The sequence below is a fragment of the Taudactylus pleione genome, unplaced genomic scaffold (assembly GCF_031769625.1).
Source record: "Taudactylus pleione unplaced genomic scaffold, aTauple2 ptg000471l, whole genome shotgun sequence".
NCBI classification, from domain to species: Eukaryota; Metazoa; Chordata; class Amphibia; order Anura; family Myobatrachidae; genus Taudactylus; species Taudactylus pleione.
In genome coordinates, this window is record NW_028284873.1 from 4,250,997 (window position 1) to 4,271,863 (window position 20,867).

Below are 20,867 nucleotides of genomic sequence, written 5' to 3' on the forward strand. Positions count from 1 at the left end.
ATTTTTTGAAAGAATGGATACATAAATGATCCTTGCTGCCAGCCATATGTAGATTTGGTTCCAATATTGACCATTGATAAGAAATTGTTTATGCTGGGCAGCAGACTCATATAGCCTAACTGAATTCCATGTTCCAAGTATTGCATTAGTGTGTCGGACCATGAATAAGATCCAAGTAGTCACAGAGAACCGTAAACAACAAAGCTCCTCTGTCCAAAGAGGGCAGAAAATAAGCCACCACCTGGGCACTAAAATGATTTACCACAGCAGCAAGAACAGAAGGTGGAGCACTCTGATCCAGATTACTTCAGTGTTGTTGTAAGCATCAACTTGTCCTCCAAAGTAGACCCTGGAGTAAATTCTGGAGGACTATGATAAGAGCTTTTTACTAGCAATGTTTTTTAGGCACAGTGGCCTTCGTGATAGCTAAGTATGGAAGACCAAATCGGGTGGACTTGAATGGCCAATACTGAACCTGTAGCGTGCACTCTGGAATCTCATACTGTGCATCAAAAAAGGCAAAGACGGTGTTAATGTGTGCAACAGTAAGACAAATGAAGATATGCCTAAGAGAAAGAAAAAGAGAAAATAACATGCACAATCAGTTACAAATATACATAAAGTTTCTACAAAGTGTGTGGTTCAAACAAGCTCTGCTTCTTTTGCACTCGTGAAAGTGTACTGCATTATACTAATCAAAGAGTAACTTTATTTAGTTTTTTCCTTTTATCTCTTTCTTTTTATAATTTCTATTTTTTCTTTTCTCTATTTTGTTGATATATAATTAAAAAGATGGTATTGGATCTATATTTTCAAAGTAATTGTACTATTTGTTACGGTTTTATCATAATCTTTGAATATATTTTATTGTATTTTCTATTTTGTATTTTCAAAAGTGAGATTGACTGTATTATTTTTGTATGTCCTGTTAATCTGTTTTATTTGTTCTTACAATACTAATAAAAATTGTTTAAAAAAAAAACAAAAAAACTGACAGCTACCTAATGATCATTTTATAGCAGCCACTGGTTGATATCCTTCTTGTACAGGATTCAGGCAGCTCTGTTGTCCTTCACAATGCACAAGCAGTTTAAATAAAGCTCACCAGAGAGGATCACTGCTCGGACCATTAAAGGTAAATTTCTAGTTACAGCCTACTGAGTGTAAGGTGTAAGACAGGCATGTCAAACATGCGCATGCGGCCCAAATAAACATTTTATGCAGCCCGACAGTGTGGGCCCAAACACATATATTATGCGGACCAGACTCTGCCCCAATCAGAGTTCAACTCCGATCAGGCAGTGTTTACTGTATATAAAACTGGGAATGCTGGTCTCTGAAGTGATCAGAGACTAAAGAAGCCTTTGATCGCTTCAGAGGCCAGCGTTCCCAGTGATGCAGTGCACGGGTGATGTCACCCACGATGAGAGGAGCCTGCGCCTGCTGGACCTAGTTAGATCCAAGCAGCATCTACGCAAGTGTGCTGACAGTGTGGACTGGAGTGGTGCCCAGCGGCCAGCGTGAAGAGAGGTAAGTACTGCACAGGGGAGTGGAGCCTGTTCTACAATGGGAGAGGGCACAGCATAATGGGCACAACTAGGGGCATTACTGGTGGCACAACATAACGGGCACTACTATGAGCATTACTAGGGGCACAACATAAGTGGCACTACTAGGGATATTACTGGGGCACAACATAAGGGGCACTACTAGGGACATTACTGGGGCACTGCATAAGGGGTATTACAAGGACCATTACTTTGGGCACTACTGGGGGCACTGCATGAGGGGCTCTAATACAGGGACATTGTATAAGGTGCTCTAATACAGGGGGCATTGCATAATGGGCAAAACTTCAGGGGACACTGCATAAGGGGCTCTCATACAGGAGGGCATTGCATAAAAGGCGCTAATACAGGGGTAATTGCATTGGTTTTTATTAATAATAAACCTTTCAAAATTGCATATAAGACTTTTTTTTCTTGCGGCCCACACACTATTAATATTATTATCATCATTTATTTATACGGCACCACAAGTGTTCCGCAGCGTCTTACAAGGTACATAAACAAATAAGTAACTAGAGACTTACAATACAATACAAAGCAGGAGACGGACATGGTAATAAACATTTTTAGATTAGCAGACTTTACACCTGTCGAAGCCGGATGATTGGCTGAGACCAGATCGTAAATCAATATCGGGCGACGCCATCTTGTGTTGCCCCTGACGACGCCATCTTGCGTCATCAGCATGAAACCATTGTGTGCGATGCTATATGTTATTAGTAGCATAGTGCGTCTGCATTGCTACCGCATATTGTAAAAAGTCCAACCATACCACATACGCAAATTAAATAAAACATAAAATATACAAGACGCACAGCGCACAGTTGCACTGTTTATCAAAGCACTCTACACATAAACGCGCCACGCATATTAGCGACTATACGCAATATTCTCACACTTACACATACCAAAACTTATAAAAAGGTTCCCCCACATTAAAAGCTAAATATTAGAGGTTTTATTAGCAAACACTTATGTTGCGAAATGTAAGGCATACGATATTTAAGGTATATAAGCTAGTAGACATATCATGTTTGGTACCATTCTAAACCACTGTTTATTTGCAGATTTCCGATTCGACCCGCAATGAAATCGCATCATGTGTTCGCAAGATATGAACAATATGAAAATAGTGGTTAGAATGTGAAACTGTATGAAGTGTTTTTTACTAATTTAAACCAGTTCTTAGGCAGGAAAACCACACAAAGCAACATCTGAGGAGCTGGGACATGCCCATGATGCTATATGAACTGTCCAATGACCTGCATCGTACCAGAATGTCCACGAGCAAGACCCAATGGAAACCTGTTAACTAGTTTCTTTGTTCTGGGAGGGTATATAGCTTGCATACTGGTTTTAGTATACAGCCATTCTCTTTGGATGACCACAGGCTTCTGGACTGATGATTGTATACTGGGACCAGTGCACACGCTATGTATTGGGCTGTATCGTATATTCTGTATTTAATTGCCTTTGCGCTAATTGTGCTAGATGAAAGCATGTAACTTTCTTTTATTGCAATAAGAACTTTTTGTGCATTGGAACTACAATTATTGTCTGGACAGTGATTATTTCTCTCTAGCAATTTAAGGGTATTCATAGATGGGGCCTCGCAGTTGATATCACGCCACCGTGATTCACACGATAGCAAACATACCTTGATTCTGCAACAAAGGGTGGTAGGCGCTTTATGTAGGCAAGAACGCACTGTGGGCCTGAGTCAGACCCGGTCGCGAGCACTGAGCACTTGCAACTGGATCGATGGTGGCCCACAGTGCATGCGCACAATGGAGCCGGCTCCGTCGTGCGCATGCGCGAGACCCGGCTAGTGACAGGCAATCCATCGCTCCAGATCTTGCACCAAAGGGGACGAGCTGTCGATGTTGAGTGTCAGCTCGCCCCCCTTTGGTGGGCGGGGCGGGCCGGGGGGGTGGCTGCCCAAACAGAGGCATTCCCATGAGAACGCCTGCCATTTGGGTGCGGCCCCACTGACATCATGAATGATGTCAATGGAGAGATTCCGGCTCTGTTAGAGCTGAAATCTCTATGGGGCTTGCGGCCACAAGACCCTACAACAAGGGTCTCGTCGCATGCCCGATGGTCACGATGGTCTTGAACATCGCGACCATCATCCTGGCCGCTCGCTATAGCTGTGGGTGGTCACCCACAGCAAGGTAGCTTTGCCAAAAGTACAGTTAGTAGTGCAGGTACACCTCCACCACCCTACGTGGTGGAAGGTGAAGATACAGCCCATACCAAAAATTATAAAAAGTTAACATGTAACTTGTACCCTCTCCTGAGTAATTATAAGGAAAATGTTTATGAAGCAGATGATGAACCTGTTGTAATGTCAGCCATTTCTCATGCAGTTCAACTGTTAAATGTTCCTCCACAGCAGGTACAGGAAGTGGCCTCACCAATAGTAGTAGCAGAAGTGCTACCACCCGCAGAAGCCATAGCGGAAGCTGGTGTAAATACTATTATACGTTGCAGTAATAGACTGAACCCCCCAAGTACCAAGGCCAAAGGTAACAGTGTGGTAGGCATGCATCCAGTCCGGACAATAACAGTTCCCAATGGGAATCCGGACGCAGGTGGTGTAGTGCCTACAAGGGAGGTAGCAATGCATTGTCCGTGGACGAGAGCGGAGCTACATTCCATAATGACAGATTTCCCTGACCCTAGAAAAGAGTTAGCAAAGTGTCAGAGATTTGTAAAAGATTTAGGTAATGCTCATGAGCCAACCAACAAAGATTGGCGAGTGGTATTACGTGCATGTCTTCCACACAATACCGATGTGAAAAAATTTATCACGGCTTGTGTATTGGATGGAGATAGTCCCTTAACTGACGAAAGTAATCAGAATAACAAAACCCGCATAATCACCCAATTGGCCATATATTTTCCAGTGGTAGTTAACTGGAGTAAAATTTTTACAATTAAGCAGAAGGAGAGTGAGTCTGCAGAAGATTATTTCACCAGAGCACTGCAGACTATTACCCAGTACACTGGGATAGAGGACATAAAAAATAGCACACACCACAGGGAAATGGTCATCACGGTACTTATGGATGGTCTTAAAGACAATCTAAAGACCGGGGTTCAGATCTCACATCCTGGGTGGAGGGGAATTATGGTAGGCACTCTCAGGGAAACTGCTATTGAACATGACAAAAACATCCTCAGGATGTGTGAAACACTTGAAACAATGCATCTACAGCCACCAGACACCTACTCACCTGCGCAGCTACAAGTTCTCAATACACATCATCCTGCGCAGTCACAAATTACATAGCCATACCACACATATCACACTTGGCAACAAAACATATATCAACATACCTTGCCTCAGAACACATTCCACACACAGCCACAACCCTCATATCCACATTCCCAGCCATTATCTTTCCACACTCCCCAACCCACACAACAACAACCTTTCAAACCATACCCACCACGAAGGTGTTATAACTGCAACCAGAGGGGACACTTAATTAGGGACTGTAAAGCAAGGAAACAGGGACCATTTAACCAGGGAACTCCAAAACACCCCCAGAATGCAGGAAACTTTCAGCAATCGCCTGCTCACATAGTGGCAGCAAATCCTTTATTGGAGCAGGACAGTCAGGTTAACTGGGAGTACTAGGGAAGAACCTGTAATGACGGTTGATGTAGCTGGTACTAAACATACTTTTCTTGTAGACATAGGGGTGACCAGATCAGTGTTAAAATCTCCATCCACTTTACAGGTGACCTGCAAGACAATACCAGCTATGGGTGTAACGGGTAAAGTGCAGCATTATCCTTTAACCAAATCTGCAGAGGTTACGCTCGGGCTACTGCATACCAGGAATTCATTTCTCCTGGCAGTGGCGGCTCCTACAAACCTACTGGGAAGGGATTTGTTGTGTAAAATGGGATGTGTCATTTATTGTACCCCTGATGGTATATTTTTAGATATCCCAGAGAGAGTTGCGCACGAGGTAAGGGATAAGGTTAATGCTTCACTCTACCATTCTGGAGCAAAGTCCATCACAGGTAAAGGAGATGTTATCTCAAATACCAGGTTCCCTTTGGACCAAAGATGGACAGGACACTGGTTTAATGGCAAGTGTAGCTCCTGTAATGATCAACTTAAAGGTGGGAAGACAGGCTTCAAAAATCCCTCAGTACCCTTTAAACCAGAGGTGGAGTTAGAGGTGTATCCCATAATTGAGAGATTTCTCCAGCAGGGGATTTGTCTGTACAGCTAGTGTAGCCAACAGTCCCATCTTTCCTGTGAAGAAGAGTGGTGGGAGGGGTTATAGGCTAGTACAGGACCTTAGAGGGGTTAATAAGGTAGTTGAGAGCCAATTCCCTGTAGTGCCAAATCCAGCTATCATTCTCATGCAGATCCCACTAAATGCAACCCATTTTACTGTTATTGACCTCTGTTCTGCCTTCTTCTCTGTCCCTCTTCATCCTGACTGTCAGTATTTATTCACCTTCACATACAAGGGGGTACTGTCATGGCCAGAGTATTTCAGCATGGCGCTTGGCGGGTGTTACCTGTGAGGTCGTTGTGGCGCGGGCTGTTGGTGGCTGGCGGGGGGCTTTGGCTGCGTGTGTTGTTGTGCGGGCCTGTTGTCACTCTGCGCTGGTAAGGCCTGGCGACATCTCCGTTCCGTTTGGCATGGGCGCCGCCATTTTGCCTTCTGGCCATGTGATGCGGCTGGCCAATCCTGGTGAGTCACATGTTCCCTCCGGCCAGTAACAGCACGGTATGGGGTATTTAGGAAGGGTCAGTGCCTTCTTTCTTTGCCAGTGCAATGTGTATCTCAGCCTAGCTGAGAGGGAGTTCTCTGTGCTTATCCAGTTCCTGTGAAATTCGCTGTCTGCCAGTCTGCCTGTCAGCTCCTAGCTTCCGCTGGACTACCCCGCTTCCTCCACCACCCTTGCCCATACCTGAGTGCCTGAGCCTGCTGACATCCTGCTCATTGCCTTAGTTCACTACCTGCATACCTGGCTTATTATTTTCCTGCATCACTACCTGCATACCTGGTTGATTATTCCAGTCTCACTACCTGCACACCTGGACAGTTCTAATTGTTTCTACTTGGACATTAACCCATTACTCCCACCACAGAACTCTACTGCACGTTTATATATACCTGGACTTTTATTTACTGCCATATTTTATGTCTACTCAAGCACCTATTAAAAAACCTAGTTTTATATTCAAACCCGCTTCTGTGATCGCTCCTGCTACCACCCCGGGCCCACAAACAACCCAGAACATAACAGTTTGCACTGGCCCCATGAACTCTGCCGAGGATTCCTAAATCAGTGTGACATACATTTTACCCTGCAGCCTGACAACTTTCTAACTGCAAGAACTAAAGTGGCTTGTATAGTCTCTCTGTTATCCGGCCAGGCCTTGGAATGGGCTTCCCCACTCTGGGAGCGCTCAGATCCGCTGCTGGATAATTATGCAGGCTTTGTGTCATCCTTCAGGAGGATTTTCGATGAACCTGGGCGTACTGTATCAGCATCATCAAACCTCATGACACTGAGACAAGGGGTCCATCCTGTCAGTCAATATGCCATGCAATTTCAAATTTTAGCATAAGAGCTCAAATGGAATGAGGAAGCCCTCACCTCGCCCTTCTGGCATGGGTTGTCAGACCGACTAAAGGATGATCTAGTCACTCGAGAGCTTCCTACTAATCTGAACGACATGATTTCATTGTGTATCAAAGTTGACCTACGCTTCAGGGAACGTCAGGCTGAAAACACAGAACTGACCGGCAAAGGTCAATTGCCCCCTCCATTTCTACCCATCCCATTCCTTCTCCTACTGAAGAGGAGCCTATGCAGGTGAATCTTACACACCTCTCCAAAGAAGAACGTCAGAGAAGAATGCAAAAGAACCTCTGTCTGTACTGCGGAGAATCCGGTCACCTGCTGATCTCCTGCCCCCGTAAACCGGGAAATGCCAAATCCTAACTGACCCTGGAGACATCAAGTTGGGAGTTATGAGCCCATCTCCAAAAATTAAAGATTTCACGATTACCCTAGCTTTGGATCTTAAACCCAAACCTGTCTTTGCTACTGCTCTACTTGACTCGGGAGCAGTCGGAAATTTCATAACGTCTAGTTTCATAGATAAATTTCAGATTCCTTGTTTGTCTCTCAACCATGCCATCTCTCTGACCTCTATAGATGGATGCCCTCTAACTAACGGGATAGTCACCAAGGAGACTCAACCAGTATTGGTCCGAATTGGGGCACTCCATTCTGAGTCCTTAAAATTCCTGGTGATGTCAGAGGCCTCTCAAGAAATTGTTCTTGGTCTACCCTGGTTGCGTCAACATAATCCCAGGATAGATTGGAGTTCTATGCAGATTCTGTCATGGGGTATGGACTGTCAGAAATCCTGTCTTCCTAAAATTCGACCTGAAAGAAAGACAGTTCCATTACTTTCTTCAGCCATTCCCAAGGAATATCAGATGTTTGCCGATGTGTTCACTGAGCAGCAAGCAAATATCTTACCGCCTCATAGGGAATGGGACTGTCCAATTGATTTGATACCCAATAAGATACCACCTCGTGGTCGTACCTATCTGCTCTCCTTGCCTGAGATTCAAGCCATGACCGAGTACATCCGGGACAACCTGGCAAAGGGGTTCATTCGCCCCTCTACTTCACCTGCCAGAGCTGGATTTTTCTTCATTGGCAAAAAGGACGGTGGTTTAAGACCATGTATTGTTTATCGAGGCCTTAATGACATTACTGTAAAGAATCGATACCCTCTTCCCCTGATTACTGAGTTGTTTGATAGGGTCAAGGGCTCTGTCATTTTTTCTAAATTAGATCTGAGAGGGGCTTGCAATCTCATTCGTATTCGAGCTGGCGATGAATGGAAGACCACTTTTAATACCAGAGATGGACATTTCGAATATTTAGTAATGCCTTTTGGATTTTGCAATGCCCCTGCTGTCTTTCAGAGTTTCATCAATGGGATTTTCCCGGGATCTGTTATATGTTTCAGTTGTTGTCTATCTGGACGATATACTGATTTTTTCACCCTCTGTGGCTAAACATTAAGAACATGTTAAAGAAGTTTTGACCCGTTTGAGAGAAAACCACCTTTACTGCAAACTGGAGAAGTGTGTCTTTGGAGTGCCCAGTGTACCTTTTCTCGGCTACGTTATTTCTGGCTCCAGTTTGGAAATGGACCCCAAGAAGGTACAAGCAATTCTGGATTGGACCCGACCTCAGACACTGAAAGCCATCCAGAGATTGTCGGGCTTTGACAATTATTATAGATGCTTCATTAAGGGATTTTCTACATTGCTGGCTCCCATTACAGCCTTGACCCGCAAAGGTGCTAATCCTGCCCAATGGTCACCTGAGGCAGAGTCTGCTTTTCATCTTCTAAAATAGGCCTTTATATCAGCACCAGTTCTTCAACAGCATGATCTGGACAGGCCTTTTCTGTTGGAAGTAGACGCATCATTTGAAGCTGTGGGAGCAGTCCTGTCTCAACGTTATGAGGACAATCGAGTCCATCCTTGTGGGTTCTTTTCTAAAAAATTCTCACCTGCCGAAAGGAACTACGCCATAGGTGAGCAAGAACTACTAGCTGTAAAGTTGGCGTTGAAGGAATGGAGATATTTACTAGAAGGTGCTAAGTTTCCATTTACTGTATTTACGGACCTTAGAAATCTCCTATTTCTCAAAAACCTTCAATGTGTGAGTCCTCGTTTAGCCTGCTGGGCAATATTCTTTGCCAGGTTTCAATTCACCCTGACCTTCCGGTCTGGAGCACTTAATCAGAAGGCTGATGCCTTATCGAGATCTCTCCTCTGTGATGATCAATCTGAAAATCAAAACAATACCTCTGCCTTGGAATCAAGAGTTTTCGCCACATTACAGGTTCAGCCTCCTACAGGAAAATCATTTGTGGTCCCAGAATTAAGGAAGCGGCTTCTCATTTGGGCACATTCCTCTCGCTTCACAGGACACTCAGGCACTCGGAAGACTTTGGAGTTCCTGAAAAGACACTATTGGTGGCCTTCTATGAAGGCAGATATAATGGATTTTATCTCTTCCTGCTCCTCCTGTGCCCAGCATAAATCATCATGACAAGCTCCAGCTGGGGAATTGCTTACATTACCCACTCCATCACGTCCATGGACGCATCTCTCCATGGATTTCATCACAGACCTGCCAGTCTCTCAAGGCTTCAATACAGTCTCTCAAGGCTTCAATACTATCTGGGTTGTAATAGACCGATTCTCTAAGATGGTCCACTATATACATTTGAAGAAGCTACCTTCTGCTCCTGACCTGGCACAGTTGTTCATCCAACATATATTTCGTCTTCATGGCCTTCCTGCTGAAATTGTCTCTGACAGTGGTGTGCAGTTTACTGCAAAATTCTGGAGGGCTTTGTGTTCTGTTCTTCAAGTGAAGTTAAACTTTTCCACGGCCTACCATCCGCAAAGACACGGCTCCACCGAGAGAGTTAATCAAGATCTAGAGACTTTCTTAAGAATTTTTATGACATCTTCCCAGGACAATTGGGCTGCCTTGCTGCTGTGGGCCGAGTTTGCACATAATGCTTCCTACCACTCATCAACTAACCAAACGCCATTTCAGGTTGTTTATGGCCTTCATCCTCGTGTTCCCGAATTCCGAAGCCTGCCTGTTTTTGGTGTTCCGGCCATGGAGGACATGGTGCAGAATTTTGCTGCCATCTGGACTCAAGTACGGTCTGATTAGCTGAAGGCATCCTCTCGCTATAAGACCCAGGCCGATAAGAAGCATAGAATAGTTCCACGCATGCAAGTTGGAAGCCAGGTCTGGTTGTCCCCCCGGAATCTTCGTCTGAGAGTTCCTTCAATGAAATTTGTACCACGCTTCATTGGTCCCTTCACCATAACAGAAGTCATTAATCCAGTGGCCTATCGTCTACTGTTACCCCCATACCTAAAAATCCCTAATTCCTTCCATGTTTCCTTATTAAAGCCCCTGGTTCTGAATAGGTTCCACAGTGCTCTACCTGCTTCTCCTCGAGTCCAGACGGAGAGAGGAGTTGAGTTTGAGGTCGCCCAGGTCTTGAACTCTCATCTACGTGGAGGTCATCCACAGTATTTGCTACACTGGAAAGGTTATGGTCCAGAGGAACGTTGCTGGAACGATGCTTGTGATGTCCACGCTCCCACGCTCATCAGGAGATTTCATTCTGCCCATCCAGAGAAGCCTGGTGAGTGTCCTGAGGCCACCCCAAAAGGGGGGGTACTGTCACGGCCAGGGTATTTTAGCATGGCGCTAGGCGGGTGTTACCTGTGAGGTCGTTGTGGCGCAGGCTGTCTGGTGGCAGAGCTGGTGTCTGGCGGGGGGCTTTGGCTGCGCGCATTGTTGTGTGGACCTGTTGTCACTCTGCGCTGGTAAGGCCTGGCGGCGTCTCCGTTCCATTTGGCATGGGTGCCGCCATTTTGCCTTCTGGCCATGTGATGCGGCTGGCCAATCCTGATGAGTCATATGTTCCCTCTGGCCAGTAACAGCATGGCATGGGGTATTTAGGAAGGGTCAGTGCCTTCCGTCTTTGCCATTGCAATGTGTATCTCAGCCTAGCTGAGAGGGAGTTCTCTGTGCTTATCCAGTTCCTGTGAAATTCGCTGTCTGCCAGTCTGCCTGTCAGCTCCTAGCTTCCGCTGGACTACCCTGCTTCCTCCACCACCCTTGCCCATACCTGAGTGCCTGAGCCTGCTGACATCCTGTTCATTGCCTTAGGGCCTGATTCAGAGCTGCTCGTAAGCGGCCACTCGTTCATTCCGAGTGATGTTTGCACAACTGCGCATGCGTACAGATCGTAATACGCATGCGCGAACCAGTCAGTGTGGCCGAAAATCGTTTGTTCACTAAATAGCGAATGCCTGCTATTTTGAGTGACAGGAGGAGGCGTATGTGGGTGGTAACAGGGGAAGGTGCTTGAAAACGGGGAGTGGAGATCCGAACGCAGGCATGCTTAAAGGTCAAAACGGGCGTTTTATGGGTGTGCATAATTAATACAGCAGCGTCATTGACCACGTCACTGGGTTATTTTATAGTCAGAACTGCTCGCAAGATTGTGGTAGGAAAAACCAACCACAAGAATAGCGAGCTGTTCACACGCTGGTCGATGTACTCGATTAATCTAATAAATAGCGGACATGACGTAGGATGCGAGTGGCCAGGGGGCGTAGTTTTCCAAAAAACGACCGCATGTGTTGTACGCTCGTTCAGACCTAGTGGCATGAACAGACCGCAAAGAGTGGACGGTTCATTTGAATAGCCACCCCTTTTTTCTGAACGAGCGAGCTCAAATAGCGTTCGGCTCTGAATCAGGCCCTTAGTTCACTACCTGCATACCTGGCTTATTATTTTCCTGCATCACTACCTGCATACCTGGTTGATTATTCCAGTCTCACTATCTACACACCTGGACAGTTCTAATTGTTTCTACTTGGACATTAACCCATTACTCCCACCACAGAACTCCAGTGCATGTTAATATATACCTGGACTTTTATTTACTGCCATATTTTATGTCTACTCAAGCACCTATTAAAAAACCTAGTTTTATATTCAAACCCGCTTCTGTGATCGCTCCTGCTACCACCCCGGGTCCACAAACAACCCAGAACATAATAGGTACAATTCACATGGGCACGGTTACCCCAGGGCTTCATAGACAGCCCCAGTATCTTCTCACAGACCTTACACGACTGTTTACAATCTTTTCAACCTGCCAATGGATCTGTTCTAATACAATATGTAGATGATTTGTTGTTGTTCTCTGATTCGTTTATGTCATGTATAAATGATACTAAACTACTGTTGCTTCATCTCTCACAGACAGGACACAAGGTTGCTAAGGACAAATTACAGCCATGCCAGACCAGGGTTAAATACTTGGGACACTGCCTAACCAAGGGGCTACGACATCTGACTACTGAAAGAATCCAGGCCATACAGACCATGACACTGCCGCAAAACCAACAGCAAATCCGCATCTTCTTGGGCATGTGTGGATACTGCAGATCATGGATCCCAGGTTTTTCTATTTTGGCTTTACCATTGCAGGACTTAGTTTTTCCCTCAAAATCCAACTGTGTCACACACTGAGGAAAAAAAGCAGGCTTTCCTTAATCTTAAGGATAGTCTGACAAGAGCACCTGCATTGGGAATGCCAGATTATGAAAAACCTTTTGATTTATATTGTACAGAAGCTAATGGCTGCACAGCAGGTGTCCTCACACAAAAACACGGTGATGCCAGTAGATCCGTAGCATACTACAGTGCACAATTGGACACTGTGGCAAGATCACTCCCAACGTGTTTAAGAAGTGTAGCAGCAACTGCTCTTTTGGTCAGTAAGAGTGAGGATGTAGTATTAGGCCATGATATGATTGTTTATACACCCCATGCTGTATCTGCTTTGCTGAATTCTGCCCAAACCAGACATGTTTCCTCAGCTAGGTTCATGAAATGGGAACTAGCTCTAATAGCACCTGCAAATATCACCATTAAATGGTGCAGTATGTTAAACCCAGCAACGTATTTGCCATATGTGCCTCAGGTTGCACAAAGGGTAGAGAGAGGTGAGTCGCTGGTGGAAGTGAGTTCTGCAGGTATACTAATGCACATGATTCTATGGAATACTTGAATCAGACCTTTACTGCAAGACCTGATATACATGACACAACTTTAGAAAATGTAGATGTGACTTTTTAAATGGATGGGAGTTGTCATAGACAGACTGACACTGGAGAGTTATGTACAGGTTATGCTGTCGTAAATGACGAGGACGTTATAGAAGCCGAACCCCTTGGTCCACCTCACTCAACCGAAGTGGCGGAGCTAGTGGCACTAAGAAGAGCGTGTGAGTTGGCAGAAGGCAAATCTGCTAACATATACACTGACTCTAGGTAAGCCTTTTGGGTCCTATACAATTTCAGAGCTCTATGGCATCTTAGAAATTTTCTGACAGCAGCAGGCACACCAGTAGCACACTCAAAACATATAAAAGGACTATGGACAGCAATCCAGATGCCAAAGGCAGTGGCTGTCATTAAGTGTTAAGCCCATACATGTGAGGATGATCCAGTGTCACTGGGAATAATAGAGCAGATGAAGTTGCCAAATGGGCAGCAGGGTTAAGAATGAACACACAAATTGATCAAATGATGATATTTCAAACTATTGATATGCAGAAATTAATTGAGATGCAAAATTTGTATTCCATTCAGGAGAGATGGACAAGGTAAGCCGGTGGCTCCCAAGGCATACTACCCAAGCTTGGCTGAGGCAGCGTATGGTCTGACTCACCTAGGTAAACAAGGAATGTGCAAGTTCTTGAGGGCGTACTGGTGTGCACCAGATTTTTCTTCTCAAGCGGAAAAGAGGGCAATGTCCTGTCTGACCTGCTTGATGAAAAACGTTGGAAAAACAATACCAACCGAGCCATCTCACATCCCTCCGACAGACGGACATTTTCAGGTAATACAAATTGATTTCATCCAATTTCCACCCTGCAGGAATCTCAAGTATGTATTAGTTTGTACCGATGTGTTTACTAATTGGGTAGAGGCATATCCAGCTGCCACTAATACTGCTACGTTTACTGCTAAAAAGATCGGTCAGGAATTTGTATGCAGGTATGGTATCCCTAGAATCATAGAAAGTGATAGGGGTACTCATTTCACTGGTGATGTCTTCCAGAACATGTATATTAATAGTAGACTTCACACCCCCTATCGACCGCAAGCCAGTGCCAAGGTGGAGAGGGTAAACGGTGCTATAAGGAACAAACTGAGTAAGATCATGGCTGAAACTGGATTAGGTTGGCCAGAAGCCTTACCGCTAGTTCTTCATAGCATCAGGACAACTCCTAGACCCCCTCTTAATTTGTCCCCTTTTGAGATACTGTTCGGGAGACAACCTCATCTGATTGTAAGTCCACAGGACGATTTGAAGAGTAACAACGAGGTTACTGTAAAGTATCTTATAACAATGAGTAAACAGTTGAAACAGCAGCAGCAGAAACTGAAATTGTTGTCACCTGATATACCAGAAACAAACTGTCATGATGTTGAACCTGGAGAATTTGTTATGATCAGAAATTTCTTATGTTCAGGATGTCTGACAGATCGGTGGGAAGGTCCGTATATAGTGTTGCTGACAAGTACGACATCCTTGAAAGTGGCAGAGAGAGATACTTGGGTCCATTCCACTCACTGCAGGAAGGTCAACTATCCAGTGGAGATACAAGGCAGAGTCGAGGCAGATAACATAGACCTGTCAATTGCGAGCTTGTTCCGAGAGAGTTAAAGACTGCAGTGAGATACCTGAGCTAGGGAAATTTACAGTCCACTATTCCAGCAATGGAATGGTGGGCTGGGTTTGTGTTCCAAATTTCTTCCAGAGTTCTCATCATCCTTGTTTGGTTCGGGATGTCTTGTTTCTGTAATGGTGGATAGATGATGGAGGGAGAGGTCGATGGTGATACAGATGGAGTGGAGTCAGGAGAAGGAGCAATACATTCACAAGGGTGGTATCTGACCAAACTCAGTACAGTAATTAAGAGATCTGTCATTCTAGAAACTCGGAGTCAGTGTGAAGGTCTATTGTCTGAGGAATACTGTATGTGTGCAAACTGTGGATCTCTAATTGATGAAAAGTGCATCCAGCGATGCCAGTCCAAAAGTAACCTGTATTTGGGTGAGCATCCTTTAGAGAATTATCATTCCTTAGTGGGTATGGTCTTAAACCAGCATGAGTGTTGGGTTTGCACTCATGCATACATAACATTACCAATGGAAGATACTTCTGGTATAAGTGTACACTTAGTTCTACCAAGGTAATGGTTGGCAGAGTACCTGAAAGGAACTGTGCAGTTATTGTACAACCTAAAAAGTGTATCAGCCAAATGGGAAAATCTGGGGTAGGATTATTTGTTAAAGAATTGTGCCCGATGATAATGACGCATTCTATCCCTTATGTACTCCCAGATGATGTGTGTTTTATATGTGGAAGGAAAGCGTACAAGTGGCTCACTCCGAGTTCTGAAGGTTTATGTTATCTGGGAAGGGTACTCCCAGAGGTTATGACCCTTATACATGGTGAAATGCTTGGTATTCATAAAAACACACCATCACCATATCTTCATACACAGTATGAACACAGAGACAAAATAAATATGATACCTGGTGATGTACATACAGCCACACAGTTGATTAGCGAAACAACTGGCTTCCAAATTTTGGTAGCATTAGATCCCACCAGGATCGCTCGGGGTACTTAAAATTTTAGTTACATCCTAGATCTTGCTAAATTAATAGATAATATCACCGAGATGTATGATGACACGTTCAGGTACACTGGTAAGGAGCTACAGACCTATAAGAAAGAACTTGTGCAACATAGACTAGTATTAAATTATTTAACAGCTGTTACTGGTGGATACTGTGTGACTCTGGCCACCCAAATTGGTGTCAAGTATTGCACTTATATCACAAATAATACTAGCGATCCCAAGGAGGTGATAGACTGGAAGATGGATGAGATTCTGCAGCTGAAATGGGAATTTCGAAAGAACCATAATGCCTCATTGACTGAGATAGAGGAAAAGGTAGAAGAGTGGTTCTCATGGTTGAACCCTGTAAAATGGTTCTCCGGTCTAGAAGAGTGGGTCCAGGAAATGGTTGCTGCTGTAGGTAAACTCCTGCGCCTCATATTGGTCATCATTTTAGTAATTGGCTAATGTGTCAGATGTGTTTCTGTTGTGTTGAAGTGTGGAAAATGTAATGCTAAGGTAAACCGGGAGAATTAAATTATGATGGTGGCCAGTAGTAATAGTATGAATACCAAGGTAAATGAAGAAATGCATTACAATCCTGAACTAGAATGTACCATCAGATGATGTATAGATTTAGCCAGGCATGAAACGTATTATTAAATATTTTAAACATCCTAAATAATGTAAGTCTCTATCCCCTTCAAGACTTCCTTCATAGGTTAGGTGCATCCCCACATCTTATTGATGGTTTAAAGGCCAAATTGTGCCATCCCCTAATATAACTTTAAATAATATTCATAGTGTATGACTGAATAAATTTAAGACCAGAGTGTGATAGCATATTGTTTGCTATCAAAGGGTGGACTGTCGAAGCCGGATGATTGGCTGAGACCAAATCTTAAATCAATATCGGGCAATGCCATCTTGTTTTGCCCTTGATGGCGCCATCTTGCGTTGTCAGCATGAAACCATTGTGTGCGATGCTATATGTTATTAGTAGCATCGTACATCTGCATTGCTACCGCATATTGTTAAAAGTCCAACCATACCCCATACGCACATTAAATAAAACATAAAATATACAAGATGCACAGCGCTTGCGCTGTTTATCAAAGCACTCTACACATGAACGCACCATGCATATTAGCGACTATACGCAATATTCTCACAGTTACACAAAACTTATTAAAAGGTTCCCCCACATTAAAAGCTAAATATTAGAGGTTTTATTAGCAAATACTTATGTTGTGAAATTTAAGGTATACGATATTTAAGGTATGTAAGCTAGTAGACATATCATGTTTGGTACCATTCTAAACCACTGTTTATTTGCAGATTTCCGGTTCGACCCGCAAGGAAATCGCATCATGCGTTCACAAGATATGAACAATATGAAAATAGTGGCTAGAATGTGAAACTGTATGAAGTGTTTTTTACTAGTTTAAACCAGTTCTTCGGCGGGAAAACCACACAAAGCAACATCTGTGGAACTGGGACATACTCCTAGTGATGCTATATGAACTGTCCAATGATCTGCATTGTACCAGAATGTCCACGAGCAAGACCCAATGGAAACCTGTTAACTAGTTTCTTTGTTCTGGGAGAGTAGTTTGCATACTGGTTATAGTATACAGCCATTCTCTTTGGATGACCACAGGCTACTGGACTGATGACTGTATGCTGGGACCTGTGCGCACGCGTATGTATTGAGCTGTATCATATATTCTGTATATAATTGTCTTTGCGCTAATTATATAGATGAAAGTGTGTAACTTTCTTTTATTGCAATAAGAACTTTTTGTGCGTTGGAACCATAATTATTGTCTGGACAGAGATAATTTCTCTCTAGCAATTTAAGGGTATTCATACACCTACAAAAGCAGCCAAGTGTTAGTTGCACTAGTGGGGAGTAAGAGATTAATGAAATTACAGTAGGTAGAAGCATAAGAGGGTAGAGGGCCCTGCTCAAAAGAGCTTACATTCTTTAAGGGAGAGGCAGACAAACAGGAGTGACACAGATGGGGTAGGCGGGGAGGAAGGAAGATGTAGCAGCAAGTTAGGATGAGAGCTGGAAGGCTTTAATGAAGTAGTGGGTCTTAAGAGCTCATTGAATTATTGTAGAGAGGTGGAGAGTCTGATGTGGAGAGGGAGGGAGTTGCAAAGGTGGGGAGCAGCGTGGCCAAAATCCTGAAGGCAGGAGTGAGAGGAAGTAATCAATTGGCATGAAAGGCGGCGTATATTAAGTGAACGAAGAGGGCAGACAGAAGAGTGAAGGGAGATGAGATCAGAGATGTAAATGGGAGAGGAATGGGTGAGGGCTTTGTAAGTGAGTGTGAGAACCTTGAATTGGGTTCTGAAAGGGAAGGGGAGCCAGTGGAGGGCTTGTAGGAGAGGGGAGGCAGATGAAGAGCATTTGGAGAGGAAGATGAGCTGAGCAGCAGCATTGAGCATAGACTGGATAAGAGAGAGATGGGATTTGGGGAGTCCAGATAGGAGGAGGTTACAGTAGTCCAATCTGGAGATGACCAGTGAATGTATGAGGTTTTGGTGGCGTCCTGGGTGAGAAAGGGTCTGATCTTGGAAATATTCTTGAGATGGAAATGACAAGACTGTGAGAGGTTCAGAATATGTGGTTTGAAGGAGAGGGAAGAGTCCAGGATCACTCCAAGACAACGCACTTTGGGACTAGATGAGATAGTTATGCAATCTATTTATAAAGAAATAGTGGGAAATTAGGTTATGTGGGAGGGTGGGAAGACGATCAGCTCAGTCTTAGACATATTAAGTTTGAGAAATTGTTTGGACATCCAGGAAGAGATAGCAGAGAGGTAGTTGGAGATACGAGTCAGTAGAAAGGGGGAAAGATCTGGCGAGGAAAGGTAGATCTGAGTATCATCAGCATAGAGATGATAATGGAGGTCAAAAGAGCAGATGAGTTTACCTAGAGAGGACATATAGAGAGAGAATAGGAGAGGTCCAAGAACAGAACCTTGGAGAACACCTACTGTAAGAGGCTGTGGGGGGGAGGAGTCATGAGAGGAAACAGAGACGGTACGGTCAGAGAGGAAGGAGGACAGCCAGGAGAGAGAAGTGTCATGTAGACCAAAGGAGTGAAGGATATGCAGCAGTAGAGGGTGATCCACAGTGTCAAAAGCAGCAGAGAGATCAAGGAGAATGTGCAGGGAGTAGTGGCCCTTGGATTTGGCAGCAAGGAGGTCGTTGCTGACTTTCGTGAGGGCAGTGGAGTGGAGAGAATGGAAGCCAGACTGAAAAGGGTCAAGGAGGGAGTGGGAGGAAAAAAATTTGGTGAGGTGGTTGTAAACAATAAGCTCAAGGAGTTTGGAGGCAAAGAGATTGGTCAGTAGTTAGAGAGCATGTTAAGATCAAGGTAAGGTTTATTAAGAATGGGGGAGAAAAGGGCATGCTTGAATGCAGAAGAGACAGTGCCAGAAGAGAGGGAGAAATTAAGGAGGTGGGCAAAATGGGAGCAGGCAGAATGAGAGAAGTAGCAGAGGAGGCAGGAGGGGATGGGGTCGAGAGGAGAGGTGGAAGGGGGGGAGGACTGGATGAGGGCCTTTACTTCCTCTCCAGTTACAGGGGAGAAGGATGTCAGAGCTGGTAAAATGGATGGGGAGGGGTGATCTGGGAAAGGAGGAGGTCGAGAGCTGGGGGTACTGGTTGGATATGATGTCCTGACGTATGTAATCAAAGACAATGGCAGAGAGCAATGAGGGGAGATGAGGAGGGGGTGGGCAGAGGAGGGAGTTGAAGGTGGGAAAGAGACACTGGGGATTTGAGGACTGGGAGGAGATGAGATTCTTGAAATATGAGGGGAAGGGCAGCACTGTAGGATGACAGCAGGAATTTTAAATGGAGAAAATCTGCCTGAGAGCGTGATCTTTCCCACTGTCGCTCAGTGGTTCGTGAACATTTTTGCAGGTATCTGGTGCAATTGGAATGCCAGGTTTGAGGTGTGGACTTGCGAGGGTGAGTAGTGATCACCGGAGCAACAGAGTCAAGAGCAGAAGTAAGGGAGGCATTGTATAGTGAAGCAGCTTGTTCAGGGCAGGAGAAAGAGAGCATAGAGAAGAGAAGTGAGGCAAATAGGGAAGAAAAGAAAGCAGTGTCGACAGCTTCAATGTTACGCTTAGTGATGGTGGCTTTTGGAGGTAGAGGACGGAAAGGAGAGAGCAATAGGTTAAAAGAGAGGTGATGGTCAGAGAGGGGGAATGGGGAATTGGAGTAGGCAGAAATATCACCACGGTGAGTAAATACCAGATCAAGCAAATGGCCACTCGTATGGGAGGGTGAGGAGATCCACTGGGAAAGGCCAAATGAGGAAGTGTGGGTGAGTAGTTTGGAGGATTCTGTGGGGATATCAATTGGAATATTAAAGTCACCTAGGATAATAGAGGGAAGGTCAGAGGTGAGAAAGTGAGTGAGCCAGGAAGCAAAGTTGTCAATGAACTTGGAGGGAGAGCCAGGGGGACGGTAAATGACAGCTATTCGGAGATGTACTGGTTGGAAGAGGCACATAGCATGAACTTCAAATGTAGAGAATGTAAGGGATGGTTCTGTGGGTATGAGTAACCGGGGGATAGAAGTGCCCCAACACCACCCCCATGGCGACCCCCAGGCCAGGGGCTGTCGGAGAAGGTGAGGCCCCGATAGGAGAGAGATGGAGGAGAAGTGGTGTCAGAGGGTAAAATTCAGGTTTCAGTAATGGCAAGTATATTCTTAGACCTTGAATATTCGGCCTGGTTGGTATCTTTCAACAGTGATTTTAGCAGGTCTGTCCCTATTTTGGACCTTGAATGGTACTAGGCCAATTAAAAAGTACTCATGAACTTGGGCGACATGGCTTCATTGGATTGTTAGCTTAATTTGTCCAGATGTTGCTTTTTAAATCTGGATTACCACATAGGATTTTTCCTAAGGCCAAAACCGTGTAGGCTGATACAAACAGTGGTTTA

The 20,867-nt window shown here is 44.6% G+C and overlaps 1 protein-coding gene across 1 annotated transcript in view; it reads right to left on the reverse strand.

The window, feature by feature from the left end:
* Positions 1-388: 388 nt before the first annotated feature.
* The window catches only part of ACER1 (alkaline ceramidase 1), a 78,666-nt gene continuing 58,187 nt past the window's right edge, over positions 389-20,867 (reverse strand). The window contains exon 6 of the mRNA XM_088448892.1: positions 389-566. Coding sequence (XP_088305018.1) covers positions 389-566 — 178 coding nt within the window. The remainder of the gene's footprint in view (positions 567-20,867) is intronic.